This window comes from Lipophrys pholis (genome assembly GCF_963383615.2).
Source record: "Lipophrys pholis genome assembly, chromosome: 11".
Lineage (NCBI taxonomy): Eukaryota > Metazoa > Chordata > Actinopteri > Blenniiformes > Blenniidae > Lipophrys > Lipophrys pholis.
The window spans coordinates 28,273,695-28,287,096 of NC_137631.1; the positions used below are offsets into that span (position 1 = coordinate 28,273,695).

Sequence of the window (13,402 nt, forward strand, 5' to 3'; positions counted from 1 at the left end):
ACACACAGATTTACTGGCACTCGTAGCATTCGCGCCGGCGGGACGTAAATCTACAGAGTCACAAACAAAAAGCAGGCGCCCATAAAATTCAATCGGTTCATATTTCTTCTGGAGGTTTTGGGGTTAAAGTTACAGAATGTGACAGTAAATCAGCGTGACGTTCCGGCGGCGGTTAAAGCCCGATGTTTCTCCTCTGGCGTGCGCTCTCCGCAGGGCATGACCCCTCTGATGTACGCCTGCGCCGCCGGAGACGAGGCCCTCGTCCAGATGTTGATCGACGCCGGGGCCAACCTCGACGTGGCGGTAAGTGAGCTCCCGCCGCCAGGAGGAGAACTGGGATGGATGAGTTGCTGACGGCGTCGTGTCTTCGCCAGGTTCCGGCGTGTTCCCCGAAGTTTCCCTCCGTTCACCCCGACAGCCGCCACTGGGCGGCGCTCACCTTCGCCGTGCTGCACGGACACATCTCTGTGGCGCAGGTGAGGAGAAGCACGTTGTGGAGCGAACCGCCGACGGGACTTCCTGCCTCCGAGGGAAGGTCGGAGGTCGAGGGATGAACGGGGAACAGGGTGTCTAATAAAACCGATGCCTCGTGCTTCTGCAGCTCCTGTTGGACGCCGGCGCCAACGTGGAGGGGGCGGCGGTCCGCAATGGGCAGGAGAGCAGCGCCGACACGCCGCTGCAGCTGGCTTCAGCAGCAGGTCAGGGTCACACACACGGGAGACTTGTGGAACGGGGCGTCGTCTCAGATTTGGAGCAGAATGTTCTTAACAGTTTGTTTTGTTTTTGGCAGGTAATTATGAGATGGTGACTCTGCTGCTGGCTCGAGGGGGCGACCCTCTGTCCAAGCTCCACGAGGGCAACGCCCTCACATCGTCTCTCTATGAAGACATGAACTGCTTCAGCCACGCCGCGGCGCACGGACACCGGTGAGTGTGACCCCCTAACCTGCTGCCCGGAGTGGGTGGAGCTCCGCGGGTATGGGGGGGCGAGGCTCCGCCCACTCCAGTGTTCGCTTGTTTCTTCAATGTGACTGCGCATCTGTTTGTGGATGGCAACTGGCGGCGTGAACTCCCCCACCTGTTTGTGTGTGTGTGTGTGTGTGTGTGTGTGTGTGTGTGTGTGTGTGTGTGTGTGTGTGTGTGTGTGTGTGTGTGTGTGTGTGTGAGTGTGTGTGTGTGTGTGAGTGTGTGTGTGTGAGTGCGAACACAATGTAGACTCAACACTTCACATTCCTCACTGAGGGTGATAGATTATGTAATCAGAGAGCCGACTGCAGGGTCATAGCGATGGGAAAGTGTGTGTGTGTGTGTGTGTGTGTGTGTGTGTGTGTGTGTGTGTGTGTGTGTGTGTGTGTGTGTGTGTTTTCATTCATGTGTGAGGCAGTTTATATTGGCCTTGTTTCCGTGACGACGATTTTAAGTGGAAACACAAAACTTTCATTGCGTTTTTGGGTGTTTGTTTAAACAACAACGGTGTTCAGAGTCACTGAAAATGCAACTTTTTGAAAATTTCTTTGAAGGTGGTGCTTAAGAAAAAAAAAAATCTGTCTCCATGGAAAGAGGGGGAAACTAAACTTTTTGAAAATGACCCATTTCTCTGGAAACAGAGGAAAACTAAAGTTTTTGAAAAAGTGCAAGTTTTTGAAATGCTTTACGTAGAAACTGGGGAAAACTCAACTTTTCAAAATTGCTCCGTCTATGTGGAAATACGTGACTTTTTGAAAATGGTCTATTTAGTTGGTAACGGGGGAAATGCAACTTTTTGAAAATGTTCTATTTTTTTTTCTTGCAATTAAATAGAAAACAAAGAAAAGAAAAGAAAAAAGAGAAGAATTATTTTTTTTTTTTTAAAGCTCTGTTCACATAGAAACGAGAAAACACAACTTTTTGAAATTGCTCTGTCTACGTGGCAAAACGCAACTTTTTGAAAATTCTCCCTCTCAATGGAAATAGGGGAAACTCTAAAAAAAATCCCAGACTTTGTGGTAACAGGTGAAAACCCTCCGTCTCCCTGGAAATGAGAAAAACTACATTTTTTGAAAAAATGCACCGCCTCCAGAGAGAAACACAAATTTTCTAAAACGCCCATATTTCCATGTAAACTGGGTAAAACTCAAATTTTTTGAAAACACAACTTTTCAGAAATGCTTCTTCTCCGTGGAAATGGGGAAACTTTAAAACTTTAAAAATGCAGGTACTGCGCATTCGCACCACGGTCGTAGTAACTAGTTCTTCTGCACACGCTCAGTAGCTGGATGTTTCCTCCAGTGTGTCGTGACTCCCAGTCCACATTCTCCTGGAACTTGGTACTTTTATTTTGACATTCTTAATGTTTTGAGCGTGCTGTTCTGTGTGGTTTAATTACAATAGAAAATAACAGCACCCACTAGTGGCCTAACTTGAACACTACTCATCCCCTCACGGTTTTCTCCGTTAAATCTCAGGAATGTGCTGCGGAAGCTGCTGACTCAGCCGCAGCAGGTCAAAGAGGAAGTCCTGTCGCTGGAGGAGATCCTGGCCGAGGGCGTGGAGGACGAGGTGGCGGGACTCTGTCACTTCCTGCCTCTCTCCTCCTCCTCCAATGGCGCGGCGGCGGAGGCGGGCAGCGTCCCCAGGCTGTGCAAGGCCAGGATGAAGGCGCTGCAGGAGGCCAGCTACTACAGCGCCGAGCACGGCTACCTGGACGTCACCATGGAGCTGCGTGCGCTGGGTAAAGGTCCACCGCCGGCCGGACGGCGTGCTCTTTGGTTTCCCACTGGTCTAACACAGGGATTCCTTCCTCCTCCCCTCAAGGCGTGTCGTGGAAACTCCACGTGTGGCTGGAGTCTCTGCGCTGCGCCCAGCAGCAGTCCAGGGCCGGCGTGGCGCTCTCGCTCCTCCGGGAGTTCACCACCATCCGGGAGGAGGACTACTGCGAGGAGCTGGTCGCCGCCGGCCTGCCGCTCATGTTCAGCATCCTGCGAACCACCAAGGTACCGTCCCACACCACCGCCCGTTTCACAATCGCTCCGTCGGCGACCTGACCTTCTTTTTTTGTTTTTCTCACCTCCGTCCAGAATGACGCCATCATCCAGCAGCTGGCGGCCATTTTCAGTCACTGCTTCGGCCCGGCGCCGCTTCCCGCCGTCCCCGAGATGAAGGCCACTCTTTCAGCACAGCTGGGTGAGGAAGCCACGATGTGACGCCTCCGGAAAATACCGCATCTTCGGAAATGTCAAATATATGACATGTCGGAAAATACGGATAAAGACTTTTTCACTGGGTCTTAAAAACTCTTAAAAGTGTTGAATTTATAAATCTGCATTTTATACCTCAAAAGAAAAGTCTTATAAAGGTATTGTACTTGATATTGTTTTCTCTAATCCGATTGGTTCATGTACTGTATGTGTGTACCGTGCAGCGTGACGAGCCAATCAGAGGCAGAGGAGGGCGGGTCAATATGACCTGGAGACTAAATTATACTGACGTCACGTGACAAGGAGTGAATATTATTGATGATTACTTGTGGGTGATGAGCGGCGCTGTCCTCGTCCTCCTCCAGACCCACACTTCCTGAACAACCAGGAAATGTCCGACGTGACGTTCGTGGTGGAGGGGAGGCCGTTCTACGGACACAGAGTCCTTCTGATCACCGCCTCCGACAGGTGAGCGCACCTCAACTCTTTACCTCCTTCAGGAAGGTTTTTTGGCGGCGAGTCGTCCAATTGGACGGTCAATTTTCAGAAAGAACGGACGAGAAGATAGTGGACGTGTCGCTCAAAGTCCCTAAAATATCTGCATGACGTCCATCACTACTTGGCGCCGTCTAATTTTGTTTGAATTCTTCATTTTTTCACCAAAATATAGCGAATCCACACGGATGGCACTAATTCTATCCACCTATGGTTTATCCCAAAAATTATTTTTATTTAATTTTGAATTTCTAAAATGTTGAAACGATTGAATGGCTTGGCATAAATTAAATTAAATTAAATCAAATTAGATTAAATTAAATTAAATTAAATTAAATTAAATTAAATTAAAAAGACGGCCGCACTAGTTTGGACACCCAGAATCTTTGGATGGACCCAAACCACCAAGTTCTGCCTCAAACCATCAGGGAGGAAAATTTTTATAAAAAGCTTCTCTTTCATTTTGATGTTGATCATTTTTGGAAACGTCAGAAAATAAGTTTTTAGTGTAAATGAAGAATCAAGACAAATAATGAAAATAAAGTGCCCTAAAAAGTTGTTTGGTCTTATATCTTTGTTTAAAAAAAAATAAAAGATTTTTCGCCTGTTTCCATGTACGGAAGAGTTTTAGGGCCACTGAAGAAAAAATTTATTCGGAGGCTAAAAAAAACAAAAAAAACCTTCGTGGCCTCAGAAAAAGTCGAAAATCAAAGTCGAGATTTTTGTTTTTCACGGTGGAAAAAAAAGTCCGTCCGTCCACATGCCAGCAGTGTGACTGCTTCCTAATGCACAGCAGGCGGTTTAAAGAAGTGATGAAAAGATGCTTCAGGACAGAATCCAGCTCATAAACACGGTCAGTTATCATCAGAACCAGGACCAGAGGAGACAGAGCAGCTGCTGCCTGGTTCTGTAGAGGAACACAGTTATCATCAGAACCAGGACCAGAAGAGACAGAGCAGCTGCTGCCTGGTTCTGCTGGGGAAGTTCGTCGTGTATGAAGGACAAAGACACGGATCCCGGGCTGCTTATTTAAATGTTCTTATTAATGAAGGAAATCCTGTGTAGAATCACGTCCATCAGCAGTAAGCAACCCGATATAGTCACAATTCAGTGATTTAATATGATTTCGCACTTACGGGCAAATGATGAGGGACGGACAGACGGTCTCTCCGTGAAAAGAAAAAAATCTCAACTTTGATTTTAGACTTTTTCTGAGGCCACGAAGGTTTTTTTTTTTTTTTCAGCCTCCAAATTTTTTTTTTATTCAGTGGCCCTAAAACTCTTCCGTATCCATGACGACGGAGCCTGAGCGTTGTCAAAAAGTTCCACTTTGCGAGCTGTTTTCTAAAAAAGTTACGTTTTCCACAATGATCCTGTTTCCAGAAACACAAAATACAGAAGATGACCTGAACTGAATAAAACTGGATTATGAAAATGTCTCCAGGTTCAAGTCTCTGCTGGCGTCTTCCGGTCCGGACGGCGGCTCCAACAAGGAGATCGAGATCAGCTACGTCAAGTACAGCATCTTCCAGGTAGCGCCTCTGTTGGTCGGCGTCACTCGAGCGAAGCGTCCAGAGTTAAACTAAATGTCGGCGCTTGTCCTCTGCAGATGATGATGTCATACCTGTACTGTGGAGGAACCGAGTCGCTGAAAACTAAAGTTCCCGACCTGTTGGAGGTGAGGAGCGGCGGGTCACCGAACAGCAGGCAGCTCGTTTCACTTCTGGTTTTATGGCGTTGGCGTGTTTCCACGCTGAAGCCGGTTACCAATGTTTACTCTCTCGGTCATGTGACTAAGAAGTGACTGATATCAGCTGGGAATTGATGACGAGGAGGAAGGCTCGGCGGAATTTCCCCACAAGCTGTGAATGACGACATTAGTGACTGAATCAGGAATCAGGAATCAGGAAGGTCAAACGAGGGTCATTTGGTTTAAAAACTTTTATTTCTTTAAATGAAAAGTTTGAATTTAGATTTAGTTTTTTCTCAATTCACTTAAAAGTTCCTTCAGACATCAGATATATTGTGAAAAATACAACTTTATTTTCCTCAGAGTTAAAGTGCATAGAAGCAATCACAAAATAAAAAGTAAATGAGGCTCAGTCGTTCAACAAATTCAAGCTTTTTCCCCAAAAAAAGAAGAAAATTTCGCCAAATCCAACAAATCTTTCAAAATAACAGACTTCCTGTCTAGCTGTCGGTGTGTGTGTGTGTGTGTGTGTGTGTGTGTGTGTGTGTGTGTGTGTGTGTGTGTGTGTGTGTGTGTGTGTGTGTGTGTGTGTGTGTGTGTGTGTGTGTGTGTGCGTGTAAGAGACTTTCTTTGTGCGTTTTGGTGTGTTTCATATGTGTGTGCTGAATTTCACAGCTCGAGGTGAAACATGAAGTTGGGGGGGGCCTTGATTTTCTAAAAGTTGGCAGGTGGCGCTGTTGAGCCGTTTTGCCGCTCACGCTGTTTTAAAATGTCAATTCAAAGGTTATTACTATTTTACCAGTCGGACTCACTAAAGATGAAATTGGGCTGCATGTGGCTCCTGAACTGAAATGTGTTTGACACTCCTGGTTCAAAGTGAATTAAAGGTTTGTTTGTTTGTTTGTTTGCTTGTTTGTTTGTTTGCTTGTTTGTTTGTTTGTTTGTTTGTTTACAGCAAGAGACTCCAGCGTTCACTTGTGTCTGTTTTGTCCTGCAGCTGCTGTCGGCCGCCAGCCGGTTCCAGCTCCGGGCGTTACAGCGACACTGTGAACTCATCTGCTCGCTGCACATCACCCCGGACAACGCCGTCAGCATCTTCAAGGCCGCCAAGGTAAACGACGCGCCGGCGGCTTTGTCTGGAAACGCTACGATAAACCGAAACTGAACGAGTTCTCCTCCCCGTCAAACAGGCGCACGGTTCACCGGAGCTGACTTCGTTCTGTGAAGGCTACTTCCTGCAGCAGATGCCCGCGCTGCTGGAGCGCGAGAGCTTCAGGGGCCTCCTGCTGGGGCCCCGGCAGGGGGGCAGCCCCACGCCGCCCCAGAGCCGGGGCGACGCCCCCTTGGAGGAACTGGAGGCCACGCTGGCCCGGCGGCTACGCTCGCTCTACGTCACCTCCAGAGTGTGACCCAACGACTTTCATACGTTGACACTGGGGCTCGGGGAGCTCTCCATTTAAACAGACTCTGTAAAATACGTCATGTTTACTGTGAAGCTCGGGAAGCTTCAATGGAAACAGATGGACGTGACACTGCCGCCCTCTAGTGGACAATCTGTGTCATTGCCTTGGGAGGTTTGAAGCTGCAGAGACTGAATCACGTGGTGCAGCCGTGCTGGACTTTATCTTTCTAACTTTGTTTTTTTTTTTTTTTTATTAAAAGAAAATGCAGAGTGTGAGTTGGGAAGCCTCCTCCTGCCTCAGCTTTAGATTAATACCTGCTTTTTACATTTTTTTTTATTTCCATCTATGACAACACAAACAAAAGACTTGCTGAGAAGTGGGATTGACATAATTCTATTTAATAAGAGTAGAAAAAAAAAAGAAAAGATGTGAGAGTATTTAATGGGGTGTTTTTTTTAACCCAAGCAAATTATTAATGTTATTGTTCAGTTGTTTCTACAGTTCGTTAAGCTTCTGTCTGCCCAGGTTACATGCTTCTCCACAGGTACAAGCAGAAACCCAACTAAGGTTTGTTTAAAGACTGAATATTGTAATAAACCTGGCAAACAAACTGTGTTTTCTGTTTTTATTGTCCTTATCTATTTAATCAGTTGACACAAGGACAAACTCCTCACAACAGTTTATTGATCCAATGTAGTTCTTTCACTTTTTAAGTTAAAACAATATAAAGATGTTGTTGATTTAAGGGGAATAACTTTTATATATATATTTTTTTTTTCTTCTTCTCAAAAATAGGTAAATATATATAATCTTTTGCACTCTATCCCAGGAGTGCTTTACATTGTTAATCATCCACCCATTAACACATCGAATGGCTGCCAATGCAAGGCGCTCAGTCCATCCATTGGGAGCAGTTTAGAGTTCGGTTTTGCTCAAGGACACTGACATGCAAACCAATAGGGAACTGAACCTGCAACCTTCCGATTGAGAGACGACCCGCGCCACCAACTGAGCCACTCGCCATGAAAATTGTAAAAAAAACCTTCGTATCTCTAGAAAACATTCGATTCCCACAACGGACAGGTCACCACCCACGTGACCTTTGACCCCCACCAGCTGAATATGTGGCTGGAATGAATAAATGTGACTCAATGTATAAAAAGGAATTTCCCCAGGATTGATAAAGTACTGCTAAAGGATTAAAGGACGGACTTTGTAAAAAATTTTATATTTTCCACCATAAAAAAAGAAATCTCGACTAATGTGATGTCAGAAATGTTCATTAATGCATTAAGTTAAAGGAGACATATCATGCTTTTAAATCCTTTTTACATATAAATCATACAGTTGTGGTCTATATAAAGCGGAACTGCAATGCTTGGGTCTGAATTCCTCATTATTAGAGCTCCACAGGCCCCTTTTCAACCCCTTTTCTGATGTGCTTCTGAGAGCAACTCGTTTTGGGGCGGTCTCTTCAAATGCAAATGAGACACTTCATACCCCTCCTCCTCTCCAGGTTGCAGAGGTGACACTCGGTTCAACGCCACCCTGTTCGGCCATCTTTGTAGTTTGATAGAACAGATACAATTATCTAGCGGCGCAGAAACTTTATCTTCACACATTATTTACAAAATGTCAACAAGGGAAGATTTGTCCATCCAGCCATACATGTTGGAGCCAGAGTCGGACCCGGCGGAGCCAGATGAAAATGACGATGATGCACCTACAGAACAACGTCTTCATATGGATGTAACGCAATGGTGTGTTACTATATTTACACTAACTTCTCCATCCATGCCCACTACTACAATACTGCCTGTATTACAACGACTATTTAACACAGAAGTTACATTATAATCTAAAACGAGCACACAGCGCTAACATATGAAGACGGTGCAACTGCTAATGCTAACAAAACAATGACAGGGACGTCTTATCATCACACTTTTTAGCGTTATATACAGCTTACCGAAGTGCTCTGTTCGTCGTCTCCATAGATAGAAGGAACTGACCGCTCAATCAGACCAAGTCTTTCGGCAAATCCTTCTTTATACTGGCGGAGGTTGTTGAAGCAGTCGTCCTTAAAGTGATTCGCGCACACAAAAATGACCTTACCCACAGATGTGGGTACATTTCTGTGAAAAATAAAACTCAACCAGGCACTTCGAAAAGGTTCTGATGCTGGGAGACGGTGTAACGAAGCTTGTGGGTTACTACATCCAACAACCGAACATTTCCACTTATCCTCTCGTAACTTCGGTTGGACTACAAAATCGCAGCGAGAAACAAAAATGGCGGATTGCTCGAAGTGTCGATGTCCTAATTTGGCAGTTCCGCTGAGAATACTGTGACGTCATTGTTCAAAAAACATAATAGAGAATAGAAAAATCGAAACCGATCGCAAAATATGACCAAAACAGAATATAAAGATATCAACGGAGCACCTGAAGAGACTACTTTGAACTTTTCTGTACTTCTAAACACTCTAAATATACAACAACATGCATTTAAGGGCTAAAAAAGTGGATTTAGAATGATATGTCCCCTTTAAAGCCAGAATCCACACGGGAAAAATCAAACATTGAGGATCTAGTTTTAGTTGTTGATGTACATCTCTAATACGTTGTCAATAAATAGAATTAAATATGTCATTACTCTCAGACAAACACGTATTTGCAGCATTTATATTCACAAAAGATATCCGGATCACGGAAACGCCCGAGTCCCGAAGCAAGATCCCGTTTGTTCACTCGATCTCGCGAGATCTCGATTCACAATGGAAAAAAACGATGATTGATCATCTTCACAACATTCAAAACTATTATCGTGGCTTGAAGACTCTTTATTTGAGAAAGTCTGGATTTCTCTTTTCCAGGCTGATTTGGTGAAATGTTGATATTTTCGCTGGCGCTGCAGCGACGCCATCTTTGATATCCCAGAATCCCTTGCGGTAGGTTTCCCAAGATGACGTCGGCGAGAAAACCAAAACTGTTTGCAAATTCCGTTTTTTTTGTCAACATATTGACTTTGACATGATCGATTTAGGAAACTGGGAATCAGTGAAATTGAGTGGTGATGGTCTTGTTTTCCTGTATTTGTTTATTCTCTGTGCAGAAGTGATTCCTTTTATGGGAAGTTTACTTTTAAAAAAAATTTTTCTAGTAGAGTAACTAATCAAAATAAATAAAATCACACAAAAATTTAACCCTTAAGACAAAAAAAAAATAAAAAAATCTTACCTTTTTTTCCCCCAACATGACAGAATATCGGCATAAAAGAGGAAACCCAACACACCATAACTGAATGAGTTTATTTGTTTCAGCACTGAAGATGCTCACAGTTATGTCTTACGGGGATTACATCAGTCAGTTTAGTTCCTGCTCTGTCAGAAGGCCGCTCTGGGCCTCCCGAGTCATCACATGTCCTTTAGTGCTGCTCGCTTTCCCCTTGTAGAAAACAGAAAGGTGGGTGAACGTCAGGGTATTGCTTTGTTTGTCGGAGCACTGGTCTCCCCTCCTGGTGCCTCAGAGTCCAGAGAGACGTATGGAATCAAAGGAAGCATCAAAAAACTTTGTGCACGAGATCAGGGCGAGGGAGGGAAAGATTTACCAAAAGAAAACAAAAAAAAACCCCAACTAAAAAGGCCAGAAATAAAGCAAAGAGGGTCAAAAGTAAAGGAGCAGGAGGGGGCGGAGCTTGAATTTAAAAAGGTAGTTTTGTGGAGTCGATGAAGGCTGAGAGAAGGAGTGAGTTTGGCATGGAATAATAACACTAAAGCCATGCAAAGAAAAGCTCATGTTCGACATGCACACAGCAATACAAGCTAAAAGCAGAGAGCAGGAACCCCCAGCGTGGTGGAGAAGACAATCAACCCCCCGCCTTTTGTCTGTATTTACAGAGAGAAGAAGAAGTCTGTGGCGTCCTCCTCCTCCTCCTCCTCCTCCTCCGACCTACACGCACGATAATATGAAACTGACAAATATCAATAGAAGAGCATATTCCCTCAACAAAAAGAGGCTAAAGTCTACATTCTTAAATTACTGGTAATCTTTTTTTTTCTTTTTTCTTGTTTTTTTAACTTCTTCCAGAGAGAGTTTCTCACAAATTCTCAGCAGATTGGGGTAAAGTCGGACCAAAACAAAAAACAAAAAGTTCTCTTTGTTTTGTTGTTTCTTTTTCTTCAAATGTCCCATTTTACGAACACACAAGAGGGTAATAAATAACATTCAACTGACCTAACAGCTTGGTTCATATAAATAGTCAAGTTATAATAAATTAGGGAATCAAACAGTGAAGTTGAACAAACAAACATGAATAAATAAGGACGACGATACAAAAATATCCACAATTGCATTTATCATCTTGTTCTTTTTTTTTTGTTTGTTTCATATGTTCCTCCACTCGTACTGCTGGTAAAGTGAGACTAAGAGAAGAGGAACGAGTCCCGGATGACAGGATGAGTTTGGATCGTTATTGGGTGATTTGAAACGGAGACGGATGATTGGCGTGACAGAAATAACAGAACATGGTGTCACAGCTCGACTTTGTTTTTGTTTGTTTTACATAAAAAAATGATATCTGTACAACAGAATAGATCATTCATTTTAAATACCCACAATCCCCCCCTGCACCCCCGATCCCAGATCATTTGCAGCAGGAGTGTGAAGTGTAATAAAGTATTTCAAAATCAGTTCGTCACAAAGAAAGAACATTAAAAAGCAAACAAATACAATCCAGCAAAACATCCGCGTCGGCAAAATTCACGTCTCTCCCCTCGTCTCTTCTTCTTCTTTTAACGTTGTTCGTCATTGTTGACACATCCCAGAGTTTCTTCTGTGCATACTGGACCTGTGTGTGTGTGTGTGTGTGTGTGTGTGTGTGTGTGTGTGTGTGTGTGTGTGTGTGTGTGTGTGTGTGTGTGTGTGTGTGTGTGTGTGTGTGTGTGTGTGTGTGTGTGTGTGTGTGTATGCGAGTTGTTTTCCAAGGAGAGTGGCGGGCTGGTGCGGCGGGTGATGAGGTGCACACACACACACACACGTGTGTGTGTGTGTGTGTGTGTGTGTGTGTGTGTTTTCAAGAGGCGGACGCTCGTCTACTTCTACTGGTGGAGTCGGGACGCAGCGAGGAAGATGAAGCTGGCATGAAGGGTCTGTGTTTCCATGGTAACCCCCCCAGCACACCTCTAAAAAGCAGTCCTCCATCAACAAATGTCCGTGGAGGGCGGAGGTGGTGGAGGGGGGGGTAGGGAGAGGTGGGGGTGGAGGAAGGACTCTAATAGGTTTTCTGGATGATTCCTGGTGTCAGAAACAAGTCAGGTCGTTACACAAAGTTAGCAGCAGCAGCAGCACAGGAGCAAAGAAATACAACAAGAGGCCATTAGATGATCAGGGTGGAGGTGGGGGTGGGGGTGGGGGTGGGGGGATGGAATCAGAGAGTGAAAGGGTTGTTTGGTGCAGAATGCTGTTTGTGAACCGTCACAGAGGGCCCGTTTCCACGGCAACGATTTCAAGTGAAAACGTTTGCGTGACACCGAAACGCAACTCTTCTGAAGCGGTGCACCTGGCCGCTCTTCTGCACATGCTCAGTAGATGGACAGTGACTCCCAGTCTTTTATTTTGACAGTCACCATAATAACAATCCATCTTTGTCGTCTGTCCAAGAGAATGTCCGTGTTCTCCCGCTGCTAAAGTTTAGAGCGTGTGTGTAGTTTCATTACAAACCCCCCCCCCCCCCCCCCCCAAACAAACAGCACCCACTAGTGGCCCAACATGAATACTACACCACATTTCTGCTGTTTCCATGTAAACGGGCATCGTTTGCGAAACGCTGTCGTGCAAAAGGAGCCTCAGATTTCTCTCAATATATTTCTGTCTATATAAAGTCTTTTTTATATATAAAATATGTGGTTATTTATGTACATCTCGCTATGTGCAGATAAAAATTCTCTCGCTCTCTTTCTCGAGGTCTACGACTCCTCCAGCGTCCCGACGGGCGCCACCACCAGCTTGGCTCGCTCTCGGCCCGCGGCGGGGAATTTGACGTCATTAGTGTCGGGCGCGTGCCTCCGGACGTGCACGGGGGAGGGGCAGTACTTGGAGGGCGTGCCGCACGGGTACGGCACCTGTCCGTTCTTCTCGTCTGAAAAGAGTTTGATCATGTCAAAGAAGTTTCTTGGGGGCGGGGGGGGTATCAGAGAGGGGCAGAAGGAGGAGGGGGGGGGGGGTCACAGGGTGGAGACGGAGAAGCTGATATAAGAGTGTGTAAAGCGGCGTCCTCACACAAATTGCGCAAATTAAATCCAAACGGTGAAACTCCACATGATGTGTCGTCGGATCGGGGTCGTTCACCGAGAAGAAAACTCCAAACGATTTAAAGAATTGATCAAATTTGTACTAAAAACGATTTTTATTTGGCAAATTCAGGTTTTTTTTAATTCCTCTCTACAGTTTTCGCGTTGCGTTCCACCATTCCTTCCTTGTGGGTTTCCGTAGTTCCTGTTGCATTTTTGCTTCAACCTGGTTTATAAAGCTGGAACGTGTTGGACGACATGCTGAGTTTCAAAAATGGTCAAAATTCCACAATAGAAAAAAAAAGGAAATAAGGTAAAGCAGGTAGAGCAGGTAGAGCAGCCACCGCTTT

At 45.1% G+C, this 13,402-nt stretch overlaps 2 protein-coding genes across 2 annotated transcripts in view; one reads left to right on the top strand and one right to left on the bottom strand.

The window, feature by feature from the left end:
* Nucleotides 1-7,370, top strand: part of abtb2b (ankyrin repeat and BTB (POZ) domain containing 2b) — a 54,914-nt gene extending 47,544 nt beyond the window's left edge. Inside the window, exons 6-17 of the mRNA XM_080475140.1 lie at nt 214-303; nt 375-476; nt 602-698; nt 791-926; nt 2,444-2,709; nt 2,793-2,971; nt 3,056-3,161; nt 3,541-3,643; nt 5,115-5,202; nt 5,280-5,348; nt 6,358-6,471; nt 6,551-7,370. Of these exons, the coding sequence (XP_080331266.1) occupies nt 214-303; nt 375-476; nt 602-698; nt 791-926; nt 2,444-2,709; nt 2,793-2,971; nt 3,056-3,161; nt 3,541-3,643; nt 5,115-5,202; nt 5,280-5,348; nt 6,358-6,471; nt 6,551-6,769 (1,569 nt within the window). The 3' untranslated portion in view covers nt 6,770-7,370. The remainder of the gene's footprint in view (nt 1-213; nt 304-374; nt 477-601; nt 699-790; nt 927-2,443; nt 2,710-2,792; nt 2,972-3,055; nt 3,162-3,540; nt 3,644-5,114; nt 5,203-5,279; nt 5,349-6,357; nt 6,472-6,550) is intronic.
* A 5,358-nt stretch (nt 7,371-12,728) lies between these two features.
* Nucleotides 12,729-13,402, bottom strand: part of brsk2a (BR serine/threonine kinase 2a) — a gene marked incomplete at its 3' end in the record, with an annotated part of 181,912 nt that continues 181,238 nt past the window's right edge. Inside the window, exon 20 of the mRNA XM_080476205.1 lies at nt 12,729-12,933. Coding sequence (XP_080332331.1) covers nt 12,729-12,933 — 205 coding nt within the window. The remainder of the gene's footprint in view (nt 12,934-13,402) is intronic.